Below are 23,124 nucleotides of genomic sequence, written 5' to 3'. Positions count from 1 at the left end.
GGTGCAGTGATCTGTAAGCTGCTCTGACAGCTGGTGCTTAAAGCTAGTGAGGAAGATGTGAGTCTCCAGCTTCAGAGATTTTTGCAATTCGTTCCAGTCATGGGCAGCAGAAAACTGGAAGGAAAGATGACCAAAGGAGGAATTGGCTTTGGGGGTGACCAGTGAGATATACCTGCTGGAGCGCGTGCTACGAGTGGGTGCTGCTATGGTGATCAGTGAGCTGAGATAAGGCGGAGCTTTACCTAGCAGAGACTTGTAGATAACCTGTAGCCAGTGGGTTTGGCGACGAGTATGAAGCGAGGGCCAAACAACGAGAGCGTACAGGTCGCAATGGTGGGTAGTGTATGGGGCTTTGGTGACAAAACGGATGGCACTGTGATAGACTGCATCCAGTTTGTTGAGTAGAGTGTTGGAGGCTATTTTATAGATGACATCACCGAAGTCGAGGCTCGGTAGGATGGTCAGTTTTACGATCGGTAGGATGGTCCTTCACTCATGGCAGCAGATTTAATTTTGGATTGGAGATGCTTAATGTAAGTCTGAAAGAAGAGTTTACAGTCTAACCAGACACCCAGGTATCTATAGTTGTCCACGTATTCTAAGTCAGAGCCGTCCAGAGTAGTGGTGCTGGATGGGCGAGCAGGTGAGGGCAGTGATCGATTGAATAGCATGCACTTAGTTTTACTTGCGTTTAAGAGCAGTTGGAGGCCACGGAGGGAGAGTTGTATGGCATTGAAGCTCGTCTGGAGGTTAGTTAACACAGTGTCCAAGGAGGGGCCAGAAGTATACAGAATGGTGTTGTCTGTGTAGAGGTGGATCAGAGAATCACCAACAGCAAGAGCAACATCATTGATGTATACAGAAAAGAGAGTCATGCATGGTTCAGTGTTGCTTGCCTTGAAGCGAGTATAAAAGCCATTTAGCCCATCTGGTAGGCTTGCGTCACTGGGCAGCTTGCAGCTGAGTTTCCCTTTGTAGTCTGTAATAGTTTGCAAGACATACCACATCCGACGAGCGTCAGAGCCGGGGGGTAGTAGGATTCAATCTTAGTCTTGTATTGAGGCTTTGCCTGTTTGATGGTTCGTCTGAGGGCATAGCGGGATTTCTTAGAAGTGTATGAATTAGTGGCCTGCTCCTTGAAAGCGGCAGCTCTAGCCTTTAGTTCGGTGCGAATGTTGCCTGTAATCCATGGCTTCTGGTTGGGATATGTACGTATGGTCACTGTGGGGACGACGTCGTCGATGTACTTATTGATGAAGCCGGTGACTGAGGTGGTGTACTCCTCAATGCCATCGGATAAATCCCGGGAACATATTCCAGTCTGTGCTAGAAAAATATTCCTGTAGCGTAGCATCTACGCCATCTGACCACTTCTGTATTGAGCGAGTCACTGGTACTTCCTGCTTTAGCTTTTGTTTGTAAGCAGGAATCGGGAGGATAGAATTATGGTCAGATTTTCCAAATGGAGGGCGAGGGAGAGCTTTGTACCAGTCTCTAGAGCTTTGTACTGGTCTCTTTGTGTGGAGGAAAGGTGGTCAAGAGTTGTTTTCCCTCTGGCTGCACATGTGACATGCTGGTAGATATTAGGTAAAGGGATTTAAGTTTGCCTGCATTAAAGTCCCTGGCCACTAGGAAAGCCGCTTCTGGATGAGCATTTTCTTGTTTGCTTATGGCCTTATACAGCTCGTTGAGTGCGATCTTAGTGCCAGCATCGGTTTGTGGTGGTAAATAGACGGCTACGAAAATATTGCGCACCAGCCATCACGCACCAGCTGTTATTGACAAATAGACACACACCTCCACCCCTCGTCTTACCAGACGTAGCTGTTCTGTCCGGCCGATGCATGGAAAACTCAGCCAACTGTATATTATCCGATTCGTCATTTAGCCACGACTCAGTGAAACGTAAGATATTACAGTTTTTAATGTCCCGTTGGTAGGATAGTCTCAAATGGCGCTCATCCAGTTCGTTGGCTAATAGAACAGATGGTAGAAGCAGGTTACCCACTCCCCGACTAATTGTCACAAGGCACCCCGATCTTTGCCCCCCGTTCCTTCTTTTCTTCATGTGAATGACAGGGATGTGGGCCTTGTCTGGGAGCAACATTATATCCTTCGCGTCAGACTCATTAAATAAAAAATCTTCTTCCAGTTCCAGGTGAGTAATCGCTGTTCTGATATCCAGAAGCTCTTTTCGGTCATAAGAGGCGGTAGCAATAACATTATGTACAAAATAAGTTAAAACTATGCGAAAAAAAAACACAAAATGGCACAATTGGTTAGGAGCTCTTAAAACGGTAGCCATCCCCTCCGGTGCCAATATTTATGCTTGCTTGCATTTATTATAGTAAGAAATCATGGTAAGAAGTTTAGTTGTTTTTGGAATGAAGTTTATACACTACTATTTTTGTAATGAGGCACATAGAGTGAATAAAGATCACATCACATCGCATCTGTTTATATCTAGAAGGGATGTTGTTAATTTAAAACGATGAGGACTCTGCTTTTTATGGGAGAATACATAAAGCTCAAATTAACTCTTCATATATTTTTTATTTCATTTTTGGGGAATCACATACTGTAGGATGTCATAACACAGACAGTAGATGTTCAACAAATGTTCTAAAATATTTGGGTCAAACAGGACACTGTTAAAGTAGAAGACAACAAACACATGCAACTTCTCCATATACCCTGGACCATCCATGCTCAAGGCTTGGTGATTCTTCACAGAGATTATATTCTATAATGTTAACTTAATTTTTTTTGTTTGTGGATATCCTTGTTTGTTTCAATGTTGAATAAAATACACAATCACTCCCAATTTACAATCATGTGACATCATAAGACTAAAACACAAGTAGGTTCCCATTGATCATGGTTGGTCTTTTGGGACCATTTGTACGCACCTGGCTATAATAGGAACAGGAGTCAACATGTTGGAGTAAATATTGAACAAAGAAACCTTTGAACAGTTCAACAGCACGATCACTCCAATAATAAATGCATCACGAAAGACACACCTGCTGAAAGAATGAGTGTGGTCAATGTAAGCAAGGTCATTGTAAATATTTGTCTGAGGGTGAGTACACTCAGGTGACTCGGGCTCTTCGTGGTAAAGTCCTCTCTGTTCTGTTTCATCAAGCTTTCAGCCTTTTATAACTATGCAGTAGAAGTGTAGCCAGACTGAGGGTAGCCCTAACCCTACCCTGAGTATAGAAACAGCTTGAACCTCACCTTTGTTCCGCATTGCGTCCAACAACAACATTGATGAATACGCTGATTCGGTGAGCGAGTTCATTAGAAAGTGCATCGGTGATGTCATACCCACAGCAGCTATTAAAACATTCCCAAGCCAGAAACCGTGGATTGATGGCAGCATTTGCGCAAACTGAAAGCCGAACCACTGCTTTTAACCAGGGCAAGGTGACCGGAAACATGACCGAATACAAACAGTGTAGCTATTCCCTCTGCAAGGCAATCAAACAAGCTAAGCGTCAGTATAGAGACAAAGTAGAGTTGCAATTCAACTGCTCAGACACAAGAGGTATGTGGCAGGGTCTACAGTCAATCACGGATTACAAAAAGAAAACCAGCCCCATCGCGGACCAGGATGTCTTGCTCCCAGACAGACTAAATAACTTCTTTGCTTGCTTTGAGGACAATACAGTGCCACTGACACGGCCCGCTACCAAAACCTGCGGACTCTCCTTCACTGTAGCCGACGTGAGTAAAACATTTAAACGTGTTAACCCTCGCAAGGCTGCAGGCCCAGACGGCATCCCCAGCCGCATCCTCGGAGCATGCGCAGACCAGCTGGTTGGTGTGTTTATGGACATATTCAATCAATCCTTATCCCAGTCTGCTGTTCCCACATGCTTCAAGAGGGCCACCATTGTTCCTGTTCCCAAGAAAGCTAAGGTAACTGAGCTAAACGACTACTGCCCCGTAGCACTCACTTCCGTCATCATGAAGTGCTTTGAGAGACTAGTCAAGGACCATATCACCTCCACCCTACCTGACACCCTAGACCCACTCCAATTTTCTTACCGCCCCAATAGGTCCACAGACGACACAATCGCAACCACACTGCACACTGCCCACTGACCCTGGGTCTCGACCCCGCCCTGTGCTACTGGGTACTGGACTTCCTGACGGGCCGCCCCCAGGTGGTGAGGGTAGGTAACAACATTTCCACCCCACTGATCCTCAACACTGGGGCCCCACAAGGGTGCGTTCTGAGCCCTCTCCTGTACTCCCTGTTCACTCACGACTGCGTGGCCATGCATGCATCAAAATAAATCATCAAGTTTACCGATGACACTACAGTGGTAGGCTTGACTACCAACAATGACGAGGCGGCCTACAGGGAGGAGGTGAGTGCCCTCGGAGTGTGGTGTCAGGAAAGTAACCTCACACTCAACGTCAACAAAACAAAGGAGATGATTGTGGACTTCAGGAAACAGCAGAGGGAGCACCCCCCTATCCATATCGACGGGACAGTAGTGGAGAGGGTAGTAAGTTTTAAGTTCCTTGGCGTACACATCACGGACAAACTGAATTGGTCCACTCACACAGACAGCGTTGTGAAGAAGGCGCAGCAGCACCTCTTCAACCTCAGGAGGCTGAAGAAATTCGGCTTGTCACCAAAAGCACTCACAAACTTCTACAGATGCACAATCGAGAGCATCCTGTCGGGCTGTATCACCGCCTGGTACGGCAACTGCTCCGCCCACAACCGTAAGGCTCTCCAGAGGGTAGTGAGGTCTGCACAACACATCACCGGGGGTAAACTACCTGCCCTCCAGGACACCTACACCACCCGATGTCACAGGAAGGCCAAAAAGATCATCAAGGACAACAACCACCCAAGCCACTGCCTGTTCACCCCGCTATCATCCAGAAGGCGAGGTCAGTACAGGTGCATCAAAGCAGGGACCGAGAGACTGAAAAACAGCTTCTATCTCAAGGCCATCAGACTGTTAAACCTGATGACGGGTTAGGGTTCCCATTTGGGAACGACCCCTTCCGACGTTAACTGGGACGTGGCGCATGGAACGCAAAAATATTCTTAGAAATATTTAACCTCCACACATTAACAAGTCCAATAGCTCAAATGAAAGATAAACACCTTGTTCATCTAGCCAGCAAGTCAGATTTCTAAAATGTTTTACCGCGAAAACATAGCACATATTTTTGTCAAACCACCACCAAAGACACAGCTAATTTGAATAGCCACGGTGAACAAAATATGCAATCAACAACCGCAGGATTAAAAGAAAAATAATTCACTAACCTTTTGAAAATCTTCATCAGATGACAGTAATAGGACATGTTATACAGTACATTTATGTTTTTTTCAATAATATGCAATTTATATCCATAAATCTCTGTTTACAATGACGCCATGTTCAAAAAATGCTACTCAAATGTCCGGAGAAATTCATGATAGCGCCGGCAGATAACGTCAGATAACAAGCAATACACATCATAAACTTTGACTAAATATACATGTTCTACATATAGTTAGAAAGATACACTTCTTCTTAATGCAACCGCTGTGTTACATTTATTTTTAACGTTACAGAATTCGTTCACTAGGCTATAATATGAGACGGCGCTCATAGATTAGCAATATGACTCCGCTATCTTGGAGTCCACAGAAACCCAAAATTAACACATAAATATTCCCTTACCTTTGATGTTCTTCGATCAGAAGACGTGGAAGGAGTTATACTTACCAAAAACTGCGTTTGGTTTTCAAGTCTGTGTCTTTAGGTTATCAAACACTACAAATTCCGGTTGAAATGCAGCCAAAATTCTAGTGGATGCGCATCTAAACTTCAAAATTACATATTATATGTCGACTAAACTGGTCAAACTAAGTGCAGAATCAAACTTTAGCATGTTCTAAACATGCAAAACAATCCTTAGCTCGAACAGACAAACCTACATCGTTTGGTCAAACCTGGAACAAAGAGAGCACCGGACCCGACGCGCGCATGAAAGTACATGTATTTTCGCGTGACCCGGAGGTTTCAGCCCGCCAAAACTCGAGGGAGCACGTGATTCTCACAATGAGAAAGAGGACACCGCGCTGAAGAGATAGGAACTGTTCCCAGATCTGTAGCTGGTTGGGAAGGGTGGGGGCGATGACGTCAAAGTTGGGCCAACTTTCATGATGACAAGAGAGAGTTTGGGAGAATGGCTGCCCTGAGAGTTCTGCTTTACATACAGACATAATTTGAACGGTTTTAGAAGCTTTAGAGTGTTTTCTATTCAATAATTATTATTATATGCATATTTTAGCAATTTTTGATAGATTTTTTTTCTGTTTACTATGGGCACGCAATTCCTCCAAAGGGGGCAGTAGTCAGCCCTATCTTTATTAAACAGCCACCACTAACATTGAGTGGCTGCTGCCAACATACTGACTCAACTCCAGCTCACTTTAATAATGGAAATTGATGACAAAATGTATCACTAGCCACATTAAACAATGCCACTTAATATAATGTTTACATAGCCTACATTACTCATCTCATATGTATATACTGTACTCGATACCATCTACTGCATCTTGCCTATGCCGTACCATCACTCATTCATATATCTTTATGTACATATTCTTTATCCCTTTACACTTGTGTGTATAAGGCAGTAGTTGTGGAATTGTTAGGTTAGATTACTCGTTGGTTATTACTGCATTGTCGGAACTAGAAGCACAAGCATTTCGCTACTCTCGCATTAACATCTGCTAACCATGTGTATGTGACAAATAAAATTGGATTTGATTTGATTTGAAGAGGGAAGAGGGAGTCAGAGTCAGGGGTCAGTTGAGTTATCCAACATGGCCGCTTGCTACACTACCACTGGGACTTGCCATGCAGTGTCTGCCAGGATATTATTTGACAGCGACTGGCAACAAGATTTACACACCACTCTTGTGAATGCAGTCTGAGTATTTGTCAATATTGTTGTGAGTGGATAGAGGTGGCGCACGGCAGCAGCCGTCAATTGGTGAATGTTGTGGTGTTCCTCAGGAATTCACTCCGCAGGCTGTTAATAACACTCATTTCAGGCCCATTTACAGAGGCCCCGCTGCAGCAACAAGGTAATGACACTCCAACAATTACCTTATATCACGACTGGGACAATAATATGCATCCTGAAAGCCTCATATCCCTCACTATTTCCACTACATTCTGAAGCACAATTGCCTCTGTCTCAACTGTCCTTGTCAACTGGTTTTCTATAGAGGCAAAGGTTGAATGAACAATTGACATTTTTTATAGCGCCCTAAAGGAAATTAGCAACATGAATAATTTGTCTCTTGGAAAAGTTTGGTTGATTTAGTTCTGAACTGCAGCTCTTTTGTTTTGCTTGTCAGAAGTTTGTAATGACTGATTCACAGTAATTTGCCTGAGTCTCTCTCAGGAATTAGCCAATTATACCATCCTCTATTTCCCATTAGTCATACAGCACTTATAGTAAATACTAAACACAGGTAGAACACAAACAAACCATCCCATCACCTTCTCTCCACCTTCTAATCACCATCTCTTCTTTTATGACCATGTATATAGATTTTTATTTTGAAGTAACTGCTTTTTCGGTTTGTTCCTAGATACTTCTCCTCCCACTCAGCTACTCTCAGAATCTCTATCATTAAAAGCACCATCCACCAATTAATAACCTCTCTGAGCTCCACAGCAGTAATCTACTCCACTCTGTCTTTTGTCACAAGATCTATTTGATATAGTTCAGTATTTACACAAATACGTTTTTTCCCCCTGTATTACCCAAGAAATGTTCCACTCAAATCACTACCCCAATCCCTCAAATAGTGGCAATCAGAATTACGGAAAGATGCCACAGTATCTTCTGTAGATTCCAGGAAAAATGCAGAATAAATGCATGAATGAATGGTTTGTTGAATGAGTGTGTGAACGAATGCATAAATGAATGATTGTAGCTAATAATACTATGTATACCCTTTCACAAAAGCTATATCAGATAGCGTGATATTATCGGGTTTCATTGGCGATTGATGTAATTTTAAATAGACGTTCACCTCTTTTAAAAAGGTCACTGGCAACATGTGCCTTTCTGTAATACCATTGGGCCATGGCGGCACTACTCTGTGGGCAAATACTCAAATGGTCTGCATGTTGGACAGGAATTCCCCTCATAGCAGAGCCAAACCACAGCATGGCGGGCGGCAGCTGACTCTTTTTTTATTATTATTATTATTTATTTTTTTAACAGTGGGCTGTGCCGCTCTGGATATCTTTTTTTTTTTTTTTTAACAGTGCAGGGTGTATACTGTGGAGAATGCACTTCTTTTTTTGCCAAAAGGTCTGTCAGGAGACCAAGACACCCCTCCGTGTAACACAAGAACAACAAATAACCCACCAGCACTTGTCGCTTTGATATATAAAACCCAGGGCTTTCCGAGAAGACATTGAGCATCAGGTGGCACACAGAATGCACACTGCACAGACAGGTGTTGTCATATGCTAAAACTGTGTGTCTATCATAGTGGACATGTTCATCACCCCCCCACATTATGCCCATCAGAGAAAACCCATGATGTTCCTCCCTCAAGAGGCAGAAAAGATTTGTCATGGGCCCTCAGATCCTCAAAAAGTTATACAGCTGCACCATTGAGAGCATCTTGACTGGCTGCATCACCGCTTGGTATGGCAACTGCTTGGCATCCAACCGTAAGACGCTAAAGACGGTAGTGCGTACTTGGCCGAGCTCCCTGCCATCCAGGACCTCTATACCAGGCGGTGTCAGAGGAAGTCCCCAAAAAATGTTAGACTCCAGCCACCCAAGTCAGACTGTTTTCTCTGCTCCTGCACTGCAAGCGGTACCGGAGGGCCAAGTCTGGGACCAAAAGGCTCCTGAACAGCTTCTACCCACAAGCCATAAAACTGCTGTACAGTTAATAAGATGGCAACCCAGACTCTTTGCATTGACCCCCTTTTTTTTGCACTGACTCTTTTGCACTGACTCTATGCAAACTCACTGGACTCTACCCATACACTCACACATACTACAATGACACACACACACACACACACACACACACACACACACACACACACTACATACACACACTCACACAGACACACTTTCCCACTCTTTCCCGCTTTTCACATACGCTACTCTGTTTATTGTCTATCCTGATTGACTAGTCACTTTTACCCCTACCTACATGTACATATTACCTCAACTACCTCGTACCCCTGCACAATGACTCGGTACCAGTACTCCTTGTATATAGCCTCGTTATTGTTATTTTGTGTTACTATTTCCTTTTGTTATTTAGCACATTTTTCTTACTTTTTAACTCTGCGTTGTTGGGAAAGGGCTCTTAAGTAAGCATTTCGCGGTGAAGTCTACACCTGTTGTATTTGGCGCATGTGACAAATACAATTTGATTTGAATTGATGTCATTGACTGTTTCTGGAGTGCTATTTCTGTCTGCTGGCTGTGCAGTTGGCACATGGCACAGGCACAGGCACAGGCACAGGCACAGGCACAGGCACAGGCACAGGCACAGGCACAGGCACAAGCACCTGACTGTTTACTCAGAAATGCCTTGAGACAATCTTCTTTCCTTTGTGTTATATGTTAAATAACATACCTTTTTAAGCTATTTGATAAGTTAACTGTACCTAATAGTATCAGTGAAGACAGTACAGACAGCTGTATTTCATATCGGGGACATATGAAGCAGCCCGGCTGTGTAGGTGCGCTCCTTGGACTGCTCTCGTACAGGCATACACATGTTTTTCCTTGCATGTATTATTTATCATTATTCATTAAAAGTGATAACATCTTTGGATTTTTATCAAGAACCCTTAAGAGAAGGATAACTTGGCTTTGAAAAAAAGAGGTCGTAGTTTGACCATTACTGTATCTATTCACCAGCAGGCTTTTATTACATTTTTATATCATTTACTCTTCACATGACTGAATATAATTGAGCTACAGTACCAACCCCAGACGAACAAATCCATTCAGAATCAGTTTAGAGTAAGAGGCAGCAGGCAGGAGGCATTACCTCCTCTATAGGCTATATTTGCCTGAAGCATTCATTTCCCCGGCTGAAGTGACAGAATGGAGCGTTAATGATGTCTGTGGTGAGAGTGCTGGCGTCTCCCCCGCGTACTAAGAACTAATGGGCTGTGCCGCTCTGGATATCTGGGCAGACTGTGCAGTAATACCATGTTTAAAACAACTGGGAACTCAGAAATATCCGACTTCACTGCATTCAAGACAACTGTGAACTCTGAAAAAAAGAGCGCCGACTGGGAAAATTGTTTTGAATGGTCATCCAACTTAAAATTCTAAGTCAGAAACTCAACCATCTTTCTAGAATTCTCCGACCTGAAGATCACTGACGTCATGATTAGATCTAGTTTTTTCCCGAGTTCCCAGTTGTCTTGAAAGCACCATAAGAGGACTGAAAATAGAGCCACAGCTGCACCCGGCGGATCGCTGTCATTCTAAAGGTCAGCGAGTGACTTCACTCTGGGTCAGGAGGTCGAGTCAGCGTCTGACAATGGCAGACCAGAGGAGAGGAGGGACCTTCAAAGTATTCTTTAAGTCTAATTAACGATGAAGAGGAATCCTAATTGTGAGGGTAAAAAGTGGAAAATAGTTGCTCTTTCATATCTCCAGGCTGTTAACATTTTGCATGGATGCACATAACGGCATTAATACTTGCTCTCTCTGCCTCCTTTCAAGCAATCAAACAAACTCACATAATGACAATGAAATATGGCATTGCCAATTCATGGAAAAGCAGCAACAACAAGAATACATCATACAACACTGGGCTGATGGAACGAAAATCAGTTACATATCTATCAGTGATTCAATTAACAGTTTAAGAGACTTTTCATCTATCTATCTAGTCCCCCAAAGCAGTTGGAGACGGCAGTTGAAACAGTGTTTTGTTTTGGTGCTGAGACTTTGTCAGGTCCTACCTTTAGGCGTCCAGATTTTGCCGCAAATGTCTTTTATTGATAATCCCATACCAAGTTGAGGACAGGAGAGACTGTCAGCAGTTGTTTTAACTTTTCTGCAGATGTCCTATTGGTGAAGCCAGTTTCTGGAGTAGGCTATTACTGACATAGCCCTGCTAACCCCTGTTGTAAGCCTGTGTGCTCAAAATATTTGACATACCTTACAGAGCCATACGAGTGACAGGCACAATGGACTACCCCTTGCTCATGCTTCAAATTATTTGGTGTGTATGTGAGAAAGAGAGAGAGAGAGTCTGTGTCTTTAGAGTGGATATCTGGCGGAAGGAATGTCGTCTGAATATTGTCTCTTCAAGTTTATATTTTGGACTTCTAGTTTGGATCTTATGTCAGGAATCTGTTTAATATTACACTTTTTAAAAAAATAAAAAATAAACACTTTTTCACTGCAGAAATTTAGATTTAGTCATACATTATAAAAGTGAGAGAGAGCTTAGAAAATGTATATAAATACAAGCGTATTTAAGCAATCCCAAACATTCTAACTTCCTACTGTACTCACTGAACGGGGTATACTGTGAGGTGCATAAACACAGTGCCATGTATGATGTGAGGATGCCTACACTCGTTCCTCTACTGCCACCTAGTGTTAGAAGTACACCAATGCAATCGTGAGTTACAGGAGACAGTACAATTGTGCTCCAGGAAGGACACTGTTCTGGAACTGAACATCAACATGAACCCAGATTCATAAGTGGCTGTATGTCAGGTATATATGATTGGAGTCTCAAAACGACTTGCTTTTTTTGTTTTTTTGTCTACACAATCATCTTATTGATGATCTATTGTAAAATAGATCTAAATATCAATGGTACTCCCTGCTAAAATAAAGGTGAAATAAAATATATAAAAAGTCCTAAATGAAATTGTGATTACACAATGGAAGTTACAGTGTAACTTCTACATTCCTCATCATGTTTGTCCTCATTGTTAATCTATTAGTACCCTCTTGTTAAGCACTGATCTAGAGTAATAACATAGGACAGCTGGACTGAACAAAAGTTAATGAACAGGAGCCACAATCACAGATAAAGTCTATGGGTAGTCATTTCTTCAAAAGCTGAAAGGCTAAATAGAGAAAGAAAGACCTAAGCTCACCCCACTCTCCCTTGATCTCGTCTGGCGTAACTGTCTTGTTTCATGGCGTTGTACTCTGGCAGGGCCTCCAGTGTTTTTTCCAAGAGGGAAGAAATAGAGGAAGTTCTTACGTTAATGCAGGAAGGTCGCTAGTAAGAGCCATGGTAACACATTTTATTCCAAGCCAAATTTGCCAGTGGACATTTGTCAGTGGACTTTGACCATTGTCTGTCATTGTTGGTACAGCATCATCTTTTACTGTATTTTTTACTGTCTGTTACCTCCCATGTCAACTCAATGATAACATTCAGGCATGAGCGATGCAGTTTGCATGTTAAAACGGAGTATATTATGTTTCTTTGGGACTGTTTTATTGACATGAATCATTCACTGATCATACCGATAAATACACTACATGACCAAACGTATGTGGACACCTGACAACATCTAATTCCAAAATCATGGGCATTAGTATGGTCCCCCCTTTTCTGCTATAACAGCCTCCACTCTTCTGGAAAGGCTTTCCACTAGATGTTGGAACATTGCTGCTGGGTCTTGCTTCCATTCAGCCACAAGAGCATTAGTAAGGTCAGGCACTGATGTTGGGAAATTAGGCCTGTCTTACAGTTGGCGTTCCAATTCATCCCAAAGGTGTTCGATGAGGTTCAGGTCAGGGCTCTGTGCAAGTCAGTCAAGTTCTTCCACACTGATCTCGACAAACAATTTCTGTATGGACCTCGCTTTGTGCACAGGGGCATTGTCATGCTGACACAAGAAAGGGCCTTTCCTAAACTGTTATTACAAAGTTGGAAGCACAGAATTGTATAGAATGTCATTGTATGCTGTAGTGTTAAGATTTCCCTTCTACTGGAACCAAGGGGCCTAACCTGAGCCATGAAAAACAGACCCAGACCATTATTCGTCATCCACCAAATTTTACAGTTGGCACCATGCATTGGGGCAGGTAGTGTTCTCCTGGCATCTGCCAAACCCAGATTCGTCCGTCGGACTGCCAGATGGTGGAGCGTGATTCATCACACCAGAGAACGCTTTTCCACAGCTCCAGAGTCCAATGGTAGTGAGCTTTACACCACTCCAGCCAACGCATGGCATAGCACATGGTGATCTTAGGCTTGTGTGCTGCTGCTTAGCCATGGAAACCCATTTAATGAGGCTCCCAACGAATGGTTCATGTGCTGACATTGCTTCAGAGGCAGTTTGGAAGTTGGTAGTAGTGAGTGTTGCAACTGAGGGCAAACGATTTTTACGCACTTCAGTACTGGGTGGTCCCATTCTGTGAGCTTTGTTCTATGAGCTTGTGTGGCCTACCACTTAGTGGTTAAGCCGTTGATGCTCCTAGATATTTCCACGTCACAATAACAGCACTTACAGTTGACCGGGGCAGCTCTAGCAAGGCAGAAATTTGACTACCTGACTTGTTGGAAAGGTGTTATCCTATGACGGTGCCACGTTGAAAGTCACTGACCTCTTCAGTAAGGCCATTCTACTGCCAATGTTTGTCTATGGAGATTGCATTGCCTTGTGTTTGATTTTATACACGGTCAGCAACGGGTGTGGCGGAAATAGCCAAATCCACTCATTTGAAGGGTTGTCCACGTTCTTTTGTATATATAGTGTATATAGTGGTGGCCTATTGTTTTACACATTTGTAATTCAGTGGAGGCTGCTGAGGGGAGGACGGCTCATAATAATGGATGGAATGGAGTCAATGGAATGGTATCAAACACATCAATCATGTGGTTCCCATGGGGTTGATACCACTCCATTGACTCCATTCATCGCCATTATTATGAGGTGTCCACCCCTCAGCAGCCTCCACTGCTGTAAATCCTGTAAGACCTACAGGAAACGAAGAACCACATTTCAATGCCCTGTTTTCATCAGTAGGAGGAGCAGTTAGACACCTGATAAGAAAGGAACGAAAACGTTTTGTATAGTTATTTTATTGTTGTCCACTAGGGGGATGTATGGATTCATACAGGTCAGGAGGGTTACCTGTTCTTCCAGTGACTGTTTCACCAGCAACTTATCTTGAAAAATCATGTAAGTAGCACACAACAAAATACAATTTGAAGTTTAATACATTTATAAGTAAGGCAAAGTCAGGCTTTTAGATACATAGCTACATTAGAAGCATTCTTTCCACTGCCATAATAACAGTTATATCTTCACTTGACATGGCACATTTCACGGTGTATGTTGATATATGTTCTCTTTATTTACAGTGTTGTCTCTTCCAGCACAACCTACTGTCCTACCTTCTGAACAGTTTATGCTTCAGCTGCCTTAATTTGGTGTCTCTGTTTCCATGAAAACTCCAGCAGTGGCCTGATGTTTTCCATAAAAACTCCAGCAGTGGCCTGATGTTTTCCATAAAAACTCCAGCAGTGGCCTGATGTTTTCCATAAAAACTCCAGCAGTGGCCTGATGTTTTCCATAAAAACTCCAGCAGTGGCCTGATGTTTTCCATAAAAACTCCAGCAGTGGCCTGATGTTTTCTTCAAGTGCTCTTTCTCTTCTTTTCTTTGGAATAATGTTCCCTTGATTTTGTCCTTCTATTTTCAAAAACCACACCATGAACATTGATTTCAAGGTGTTTTTTTGTTTTCATCAAAACAAGGCCACTAAAGCTGGACCGCAAAATGAGACCGCTTTTTTTGCGGTCATACTCGCATAAAAGTCTCCAAACATTGGCACTGGAGGAATGAACACAAGGATAAGAATAGTGGAATCACATGTTTTAATGACTCCGTAATGGATAACTCCCAACAGATATATATTCATTCCCCATTATGGAGACCATTTTAAGAGTACTAACCAGTGTAATCCGTGTGTAAGCAAACAAATGCCATGACCAGTAATGAGAGGTAGTTGTGGGGGATCCATTTGGGTCATGTTGTGCTGAGCTCAGTTTGGAGAGAGAGGTACTGTATTACAGAGCTCAGTTTGGAGGGAGAGGTACTGTATTACAGAGCTCAGTTTGGAGGGAGAGGTATTGTATTACAGAGCTCAGTTTGGAGGGAGAGGTACTGTATTACAGAGCTCAGTTTGGAGGGAGCGAGAGATATTGTATTACAGAGCTCAGTTTGGAGGGAGCGGTACTGTATTACAGAGCTCAGTTTGGAGGGAGCGAGAGGTATTGTATTACAGAGCTCAGTTTGGAGGGAGAGGTACTGTTATTACAGAGCTCAGTTTGGAGGGAGAGGTACTGTATTACAGAGCTCAGTTTGGAGGGAGCGAGAGGTACTGTATTACAGAGCTCAGTTTGGAGGGAGCGAGAGGTACTGTATTACAGAGAATGTAGGTCAGAATGTTGGAGTGGAGCAGCAGTGTGGAGGGAGAGCCACGTGGCCAGGGACTCAGACTTGGAGTCTTAGAGCAGGGAGTGCCAGGCCCCTCTCAGCCACCCATAAGGCTGCTTTTTACATGCCTGCCCTCAGCCCTCTGTCCAAAATGCCTGGAATCTAGAGATAGGCCAGCCACGATCATGCCTAGGGAAAGTCAATTGCTTATTAATGCAAGCTGACCTACCAACCAAGTGGCTCCACCATCTAAGGGGAATCTCATGACTGAAAAGGGAGTGAAAGAGGGCAAGAGAGGCAGAGGAGGGAGAGAGTATGTGTGTGAGACAGGGTTGGGGGGGGGGTGTAAGAGAGCGGGAGTACAGAGAGCTGCAATGTGGGTTGTTTAACTTTCTTCTTGGCAGTGCTTTGTCTACACCATATGTGGCCCGGGGTCTGTTTTCAGGTAAAGGAGTGTCTAGCGGGAGGGAAACTGTGGCAGTGATGCGTATGGGGAGGTGTGGCATACTCTGACACCCACAGAGGCCCCTCCCTTCCTCTTCCCTCCCTTGGTTGCATGTGGCTGACTCAACATGCTCTGCTATGGTGTGGTTTGGCCCATTGTGTTAGAGCTGGTGAGGGTATGCCCAATGCATAACTGGTACCACTGTTACACATCAGCTTGAAGTAAATATCATGACACTATATTATTTACAGGACATTAAATAATATGATTGGATATGGATGAGGATGAAACCCAAACATAATATGCTGCATTGTTAACCCATGACAAACACACACAACATGCAACCGCATGTTTAGCATTGGCACTGCGCTTCCAGCTGACAGCCTTAGCGTAAAATAAAAAAATCACAACAGCAAATCCCCCCCGGACTGAAAAAACTAGCTGAGACTAAGAAATAAAAATAGCTAGGACTTTTGACACGGAAACTCTCTCATGCAGAGGATGTATCGGTGCAGACTCCTACACAGAGCATAAGAATGTGCCCTGGAGGCCATGTGCTCATTGCAGCGTATGGCATTGAAAGGGTCCCACTGTATGTTTTTATAGTCATGCTTGCCATGCTCAGATAGTAATGAGCATGTCATCATTGTTTGATATATAAGTAGTGGTTAGTTGCTGTTGAATGGGGGTTGATCTTTAACTGTGGTATCGTGTGATTGTTGATGAGATGTTGCTGCAGTCAGAACAGAACAGAGGACACAAGGCTTATCCCACAGGGAGATGTGAATGGCATCTGAAAAACGAATCGTCAGCGAGGGTGGCGGGGCGATGCTCCCTTCCACTTCCCCCGCCTTCCAAATGGAGTGACCTAAATACTAATCAGGCAAGAAAGGAAAACCTGTTAGGATTTGCCAGTTCAAAACAGCATGGGGGAAGACGAGGCCTTTGGCGATTCCTCTTTGCGTGCTCTTGGTGTTTCACAGCTCCACCATATTAATGGTTTTCTCACTAATTAGAAGACGTCTCATTCAAGTCACAGTCGAATACAGAATACACATATTAGAGAAATCAATCTAGGCTATGCAAAGTAAATAAATAATATAGATTAAGAAGCAAAGAGACTAATTGAAAGGTTGAATTGCTTTTCTATTTCTGGTGGCTACAGCGATAGTTGTTACATCTCGCATGAATGCTGGCATTATGTCTCGAGTCTTTGTTCTACCCTGTCGGCATGGCAACACAGTCAAGCCTGCTCTATTATCAAAGATGTGTGTGTGTGTGTGTGTGTGTGTGTGTGTGTGTGTGTGTGTGTGTGTGTGTGTGTGTGTGTGTGTGGAAACGAAAGTAAGGTACATGACGTTGTTCAGCCCGACGCAATAGCTGAGGGCTAGTCAACCCATTTACCTGTGACTGTATTCACGATGAAGCACTGCCTTGTGTGCCTTATTGCTTTTATTTAATTTTAATTTAAAACGTTATTTTGATAAGTAAATTCACACGATTTCATTCTTCCACCAGAAGATATAGTCCGGACCAGTAGCAGTGCATGAGTAAAATCATTGGGGTAGCCAAGATAGAAAAAACAAACATATTACAACATATGTGTTCTGATAATTACTTTGTTTGCTCTATAATCTGTTAGTTCATGCCTCGCAACCATGATATATGCCTAAGGCTGAGACAATAAGAAGACACAGAGGCAGAATGAATTCAACCACACCTTTGTTTCATCACAGAAACCGGAGAGCAACCTCTGCCTGGTGAAGCCCATAATGAAAAAAAAAAGTAACCTGTATTTAACTAGGCAAGTCAGTTAAGAACAAATGATTATTTACAATGACTGCTTACCGGGGAACAGTGGGTTAACTGCCTTGTTCATGGGTAGGATGACAGATTTTTACCTTGTCAGCTCTAGAATTCTATACAGCAACCTTTCGGTTACTGGCCCAAAGCTCTAACCAATAGGCTACCTGCCGCCCCAAAGCATATTGCAAGTGACAAACACTTACATGACCTACAGCATGGTCAAGAAAGTTCATGTTGGCCTCCCAAGTGGCGCATTGGTCTAAGGCACTGCATCACAGTGCTAGCTGTGCCACTAGAGATCCTGGTTAGAGTCCAGACTCTGTCACAGCCAGTCGTGACCAGGAGACCCATGGGGTGGTGCACAATTGACCTCGCGTCGTCTGTGTTAGGGGAGGGTTTGGCCGGCAGGGATGTCCCATCACGCACTAGTGTTTCCTGTGGCGGGCCGGGCGCTGACACGGTCACCAAGTGTATGGTGTTTCCTCCAGCACATTGGTGCGGCTGGCTTCCAGGTTAAGTTGGCTTTGTGTCAAGAAGAAGCTTGGCTGTGTTTCGGAGGACGTTCGGCTCTCAACCTTCCCCTCTCCCGAGTCTGTATGGGAGTTGCAGAGATGGGACAAGACTGTAACTACCAATCGGATACCATGAAATTGGGGAGAAAAAGGGGTAAAAAAATAAAAGAATGTTCATGTTTCCAACATTTTTGGACTACTTAACAACTATTGATTTAGAACCACAAAGAGTTACTGCAATTTGCTAAGAAAACAGGAGCTGCCTCCAATATTCAGCACCATTTCAATATAGAATCACCTATGCTTAGTCTAATACAATGACAACTAAAAAATACCAAAAACAAGTCCAATCAAAGTAAGCTAAATATGATGTGGCTGTCCATCGTTTTGATTTATGTGTGTGTGAGTGTGTGAGTTAGTGTAAGTAGCCTAGAAAAAACATGTTGACTCGTGGAGAATCACCAATGCCATCGTCATGTTGACAAAAAGGTCTATGACTCGTCAGTGCATGCTTTTATTTTGTGTTGTCCTAGTCCACCTGGCTAAAATACTTGCTCCCTATCCTAACTTCCTTTCATGGGCAATGTTAGCTAGTTAACATTATCCCTCTACATCTAGCAACATATTGATTTTCCTTCCTCTCAGCCCAGTGGCACAATGTATTTTATGGTTGGATCAGAATTGCCGTTATAATCATTGGCCAGTACGGAGAATTAAGTGAAACCACAAGTCCAAATCCATGGCTAATTTAGGAAAGAGCCAATTTTAGCTAGCTATAGCTAACCCCCGGAGGACAACAACACAACTAGATGCAACAATTCAAGATGTTTCTATCATGACATATTTCTCTGTGATAGGAGTGAAGCCAAATCCAAACTGACTTCCCTTGACATTTTTTTTGGTGCACCAGGACCATTCACAGTTGAGCTCACTCAGTTTAGCTTAATACTGATAGGCTATTATTATATATTTTGTAATTATCAAGGGAGGCCTACACATACAAAGATAGATGGCCTACACATACAAAGCTATTTTGCTTGCTCGGATGCTTTCTCCAGTGAAATACATTCAGCCTCTTGCGAATTTAAGGAATATTCTGAAAACAGAGAGATGAAAGATAACATATGTATGTTTTTTTTCTTTTTTTCTTGGTCAATTGTTTGGAGAAGCCTGGCTTCCCTCGGCATTCATGAATACATGCCACTGATCTGGACTAAAATCTGGTTGTTTGTTCTTTTGGTCATGTTTCTACAGACACAAGTCTTTAATTCTCTTTGCATAGTTTCTATGCAAAATGACTGCTTGTCCATTCTAAACAAAATGGTTGCTATACAGGCTTGTCACTTGCTAGCTAGCTATCCAACTTCAGCTACCTCTGTCACTTCAAACATTGAACCTGGATAGACAGTACATTAGCTGTATTTTCATTTGAGTTTTTTCTATCGGCATTTATTTTGATTTGTCCATGATATTGACGTTATTGGGTGATTTTTCCTAGTTCAGAAAAAGTTGTCTCGTTTCATCTGGTCACCGTTCACTCTCTAGATCGACATTCAAAAGTGAAACATTGTTTCCAAGGTCGGACAGGCAGACAGCGAGGCTTAAATTAACCCCCTCTGTACCAAACTAAATGCTAGGCTGGAAGCAAGGGGCAATAATATGCAAGTTGAGATAAATACAAGAGATGATTCGGACAGCAACATGAACATGATATTCTTATGGTGGCACAGTGAACTGTTATTAACAGGTATAGTGTACCTGTGAGTATAGCACAGCTTGGAATGCTGCTTGTCCAATCAGCATCCAAGATCCAAAAAAACAGTTTTATAATTAAGTGATAATGCCGAGAAGCCTGTGTTTATCATCCAAACACCGGCTATGGGGGCATTATCACTTTTATACAACGGGTTACCAACATATTGAGATAATGATCAACATATTTTCATTAAAAAACATTTTGATGAATTTATTAATACTATTTCATCCTACCACAAGATATATTCCGAAACAAATCTAGTGTTGCTACCCAAGCCGGCTGGTCATTCATTCTATCGGTTCGGTTGCCAGAGACGCGACCCAGTATCTATGGACGCGTCCCAGTCGTTCATTCTAAATGTTCCATAGCCATACTGGCTGGCAACGTTCTTATCTCTTGCTTGCTAGCTAGCCAACTACGGCTAACTTACAGTCATGTCAAAAGTGCAGCCAAAATAACAGCAAAGTAGGTGCATTTGCATTTGTTCAAGTTGTTTTCTCGTGACATTTATTTGGATGCATCCATAACAATGAGGTAATTGAGGCGTGATTTCACCTGGCACAGAAAATGTGCTCAATGGACACTGTTGTTCAGAGGAGCTGACCAACAACACAGCTAACACAATCACTTCAAACTGAAGCTGGAAAGACTGCAAACTAGCTGCACTTCGTTTGGTTGAACCTTTTTTCAATTGACATTTCTTTGTTTATATCAATAAAAATGATGTCAGTTGATTCATGATTTCGACTGGCTAAGAAACGCTGCCTGCCTGTCTGTCTCGTCCCGACTTACGACACGTTCATTACTATGGGACAGCTGGAGATCGAATTTGAATATTGAAACAATGTTGCAAATTTCGGAGAGACAGCAAGGTTAACACAAATCTCCACTGTTGTAAACTAAATGTTAGTCTAAAAGAAATGTGAGATAATGTCTAGATGCTTTTTATAGTGGAGATCAAGTTTATAAGTAGCCTCGCTGGGCTGATGAGACAGTGAATTGCATAGTCAGATGGAACAGATCAAAAAAACTATTTTAACGTCATAGATTTAGCCGGTGGTAACTTGTAGAATAGACACTGGCTGGAATATAGTTTAACCAATCAGCTTTCAGGATCAGACCCACACGTTGTATAATGAACAGTAAGTAGTACACAGCTGTGGACTCCAAGATTTTGTCATAGTACCAGTTGTTATGCCATACAGAGAAATGGGGATTGCTTCACAGAAGGGGGGGGGGTTGGTTGTTGGGTGATGAGGGTGCTTTGACATCTGAAAACCATAGTCTTTATAGAGGAGATAATATTTTCCATTCATCACATACACACCCATCATCTCCACCAACAACCATATCATGTGTTATTAGGTCAGAGGCAATTATACAATTTCCTCTCCCACCCCAGTGGTCTCCACCTCTGGCCCCCCGAGACAGTGGTTTTCAGTAGAGCACATTACGTTAATGATTAATTAATTCAGTGTTTATTTTGTTGGACTGGCCACAGGTGTTAATGAACCAGGCATGTTGTTTTGAATCCACTCTTCAGGTCTTTTACATTAACAATGTACTAGCATGATCAATAGTGGTCTCTCTCACCACTATGTTCCTGGGTTACCTCATGTAAATAATGAATGGAAGGTGTCTAGAATCTTTACGTATATTTCAGAGAATTCAAGTAACGGAGCTTTACAATTGATCTCCTGCATTAAAGGAGCATTTTATGTGTGTAGCTCTTTTTGTGTTGGTGAATCAATATGAGAATTGAATGAGAGCTAAGGAGAGTGTAGAGAGGAGCTGTGGAGGAGGGGCTGTCTGTCTCACCATAATGAAATAAGAGACCATGCTGCCATTTCCCAGAAGCCATGTGACTGGTTGCCATGGGAATGGTGCATAGAAACCCACTTCACCCGTCATTGATTGTTCTGTTGCAATCTTGGGTCCAGAATTACAGTCACCCCTGAGACAAGAGGTTATATTTCATGCCAGACTTCTCCCTTTTTCCGTCACTTGCTCCAAAAAAACGGATAATCTTCAAATGTTTTGTTTGGGTGATCAGTGACTAAGGAGAGTAGGACTGGATAACTCCCTGAAGGGGTAGCCACACAGGATTTTGTTTTCTCTTTGTATAAACACACACTGTTGTCATTGTGCTGTTAGTCCTCTCAAACGTTTGCTTGCCCTGTGCCCCTCTCCCTCAAATCTCTGTGAAAAGTGAAGTGCTTTGGAGCCCCAGACATTTTCCTCTTGGAGCTCTGTGCTACTCCAACCAAAGGGTGGATTTTTTTGTGCATTGCATATTTGGGTCTGCTGTGAATGACCTATTTTCCCTGAATGATTGCCTAACTTGTTCTGTGTTCAGAAAAGGGAAAGAGGAGCAATAATAGAAACCTAATTATTATATATTATTATAAATTACTCAGAAATTCTTAACAGAGATGTGTTCTTTTGAGAAGCAGACCACAAATAATGCCTACCCCAATTTACTTCTTAATCAACAGCAGAGGAGTTATCATATTAAATATAATTGGAGAACCTTTGTCTGATAAACAGTTGTTAGCAGTATAATGTTAAATGTGACCATCTTGGTGTGTTGTTTTATGAATATTGGAGGTGAGAGAAAGTCCAATGAATTATAAGTGGGACACCTGGAAATAGGAACTAAGATGCAAATCAAATTGCCTCCTCCCTGAATCTGAAAAACCTGCCGGGGAATATTTGCATTCTCTGATTTAGTTGATACTCTTATCCACAGCGACAGGCCATAAAATAGTGTAGAGGCATACATGCGTAATAACAGGAGAACATTTGAAAGCCACGTTTGAACACAATGAAGGCACTTATGTAATGCTCAGAAGAAATCATTACATCCCCAAATGTAAAGTAAATTGGCTAATCATTGATGTTAATGCCTACTAAGTTAAAATATTTCACAAGCCCATTGTGAGTTATGTAGCGTTAGAGTATATATTTCCATTGTAAGTTAGGTTTGAATCCAAGAGGTTAAACAGTGATCGTTCCCTGGCAGACTAACAGTAACACTTTTTGTTCAGTTTTGTTTTACGTAGCATAGTAACTCCCCAAGAACCATTTGTGCATCTGGCACCTACACAAGGAGTCTGTTCTCTAGTAGCAGCTTGGCTTCAGCCTT

At 42.7% G+C, this 23,124-nt stretch overlaps 1 protein-coding gene across 2 annotated transcripts in view; it reads right to left on the bottom strand.

Moving 5' to 3' along the window:
• The window catches only part of si:ch211-247n2.1 (calcium-activated potassium channel subunit beta-2), a 31,679-nt gene extending 19,470 nt beyond the window's left edge, over positions 1-12,209 (bottom strand). The window contains exon 1 of one of the 2 annotated variants that reach the window (XM_024421695.1): positions 12,159-12,209. In XM_024421695.1, the coding sequence (XP_024277463.1) occupies positions 12,159-12,202 (44 nt within the window). In that variant the 5' untranslated portion in view covers positions 12,203-12,209. Of the gene's footprint in view, positions 1-11,003; positions 11,191-12,158 lie in introns of those variants that run through there. The other variant, XM_024421696.2, reaches the window with a different exon arrangement.
• Positions 12,210-23,124: the final 10,915 nt, after the last annotated feature.

Source organism: Oncorhynchus tshawytscha, linkage group LG05 (assembly GCF_018296145.1).
Source record: "Oncorhynchus tshawytscha isolate Ot180627B linkage group LG05, Otsh_v2.0, whole genome shotgun sequence".
Lineage (NCBI taxonomy): Eukaryota > Metazoa > Chordata > Actinopteri > Salmoniformes > Salmonidae > Oncorhynchus > Oncorhynchus tshawytscha.
This window is presented reverse-complemented; position numbering and strand designations above follow the sequence as displayed.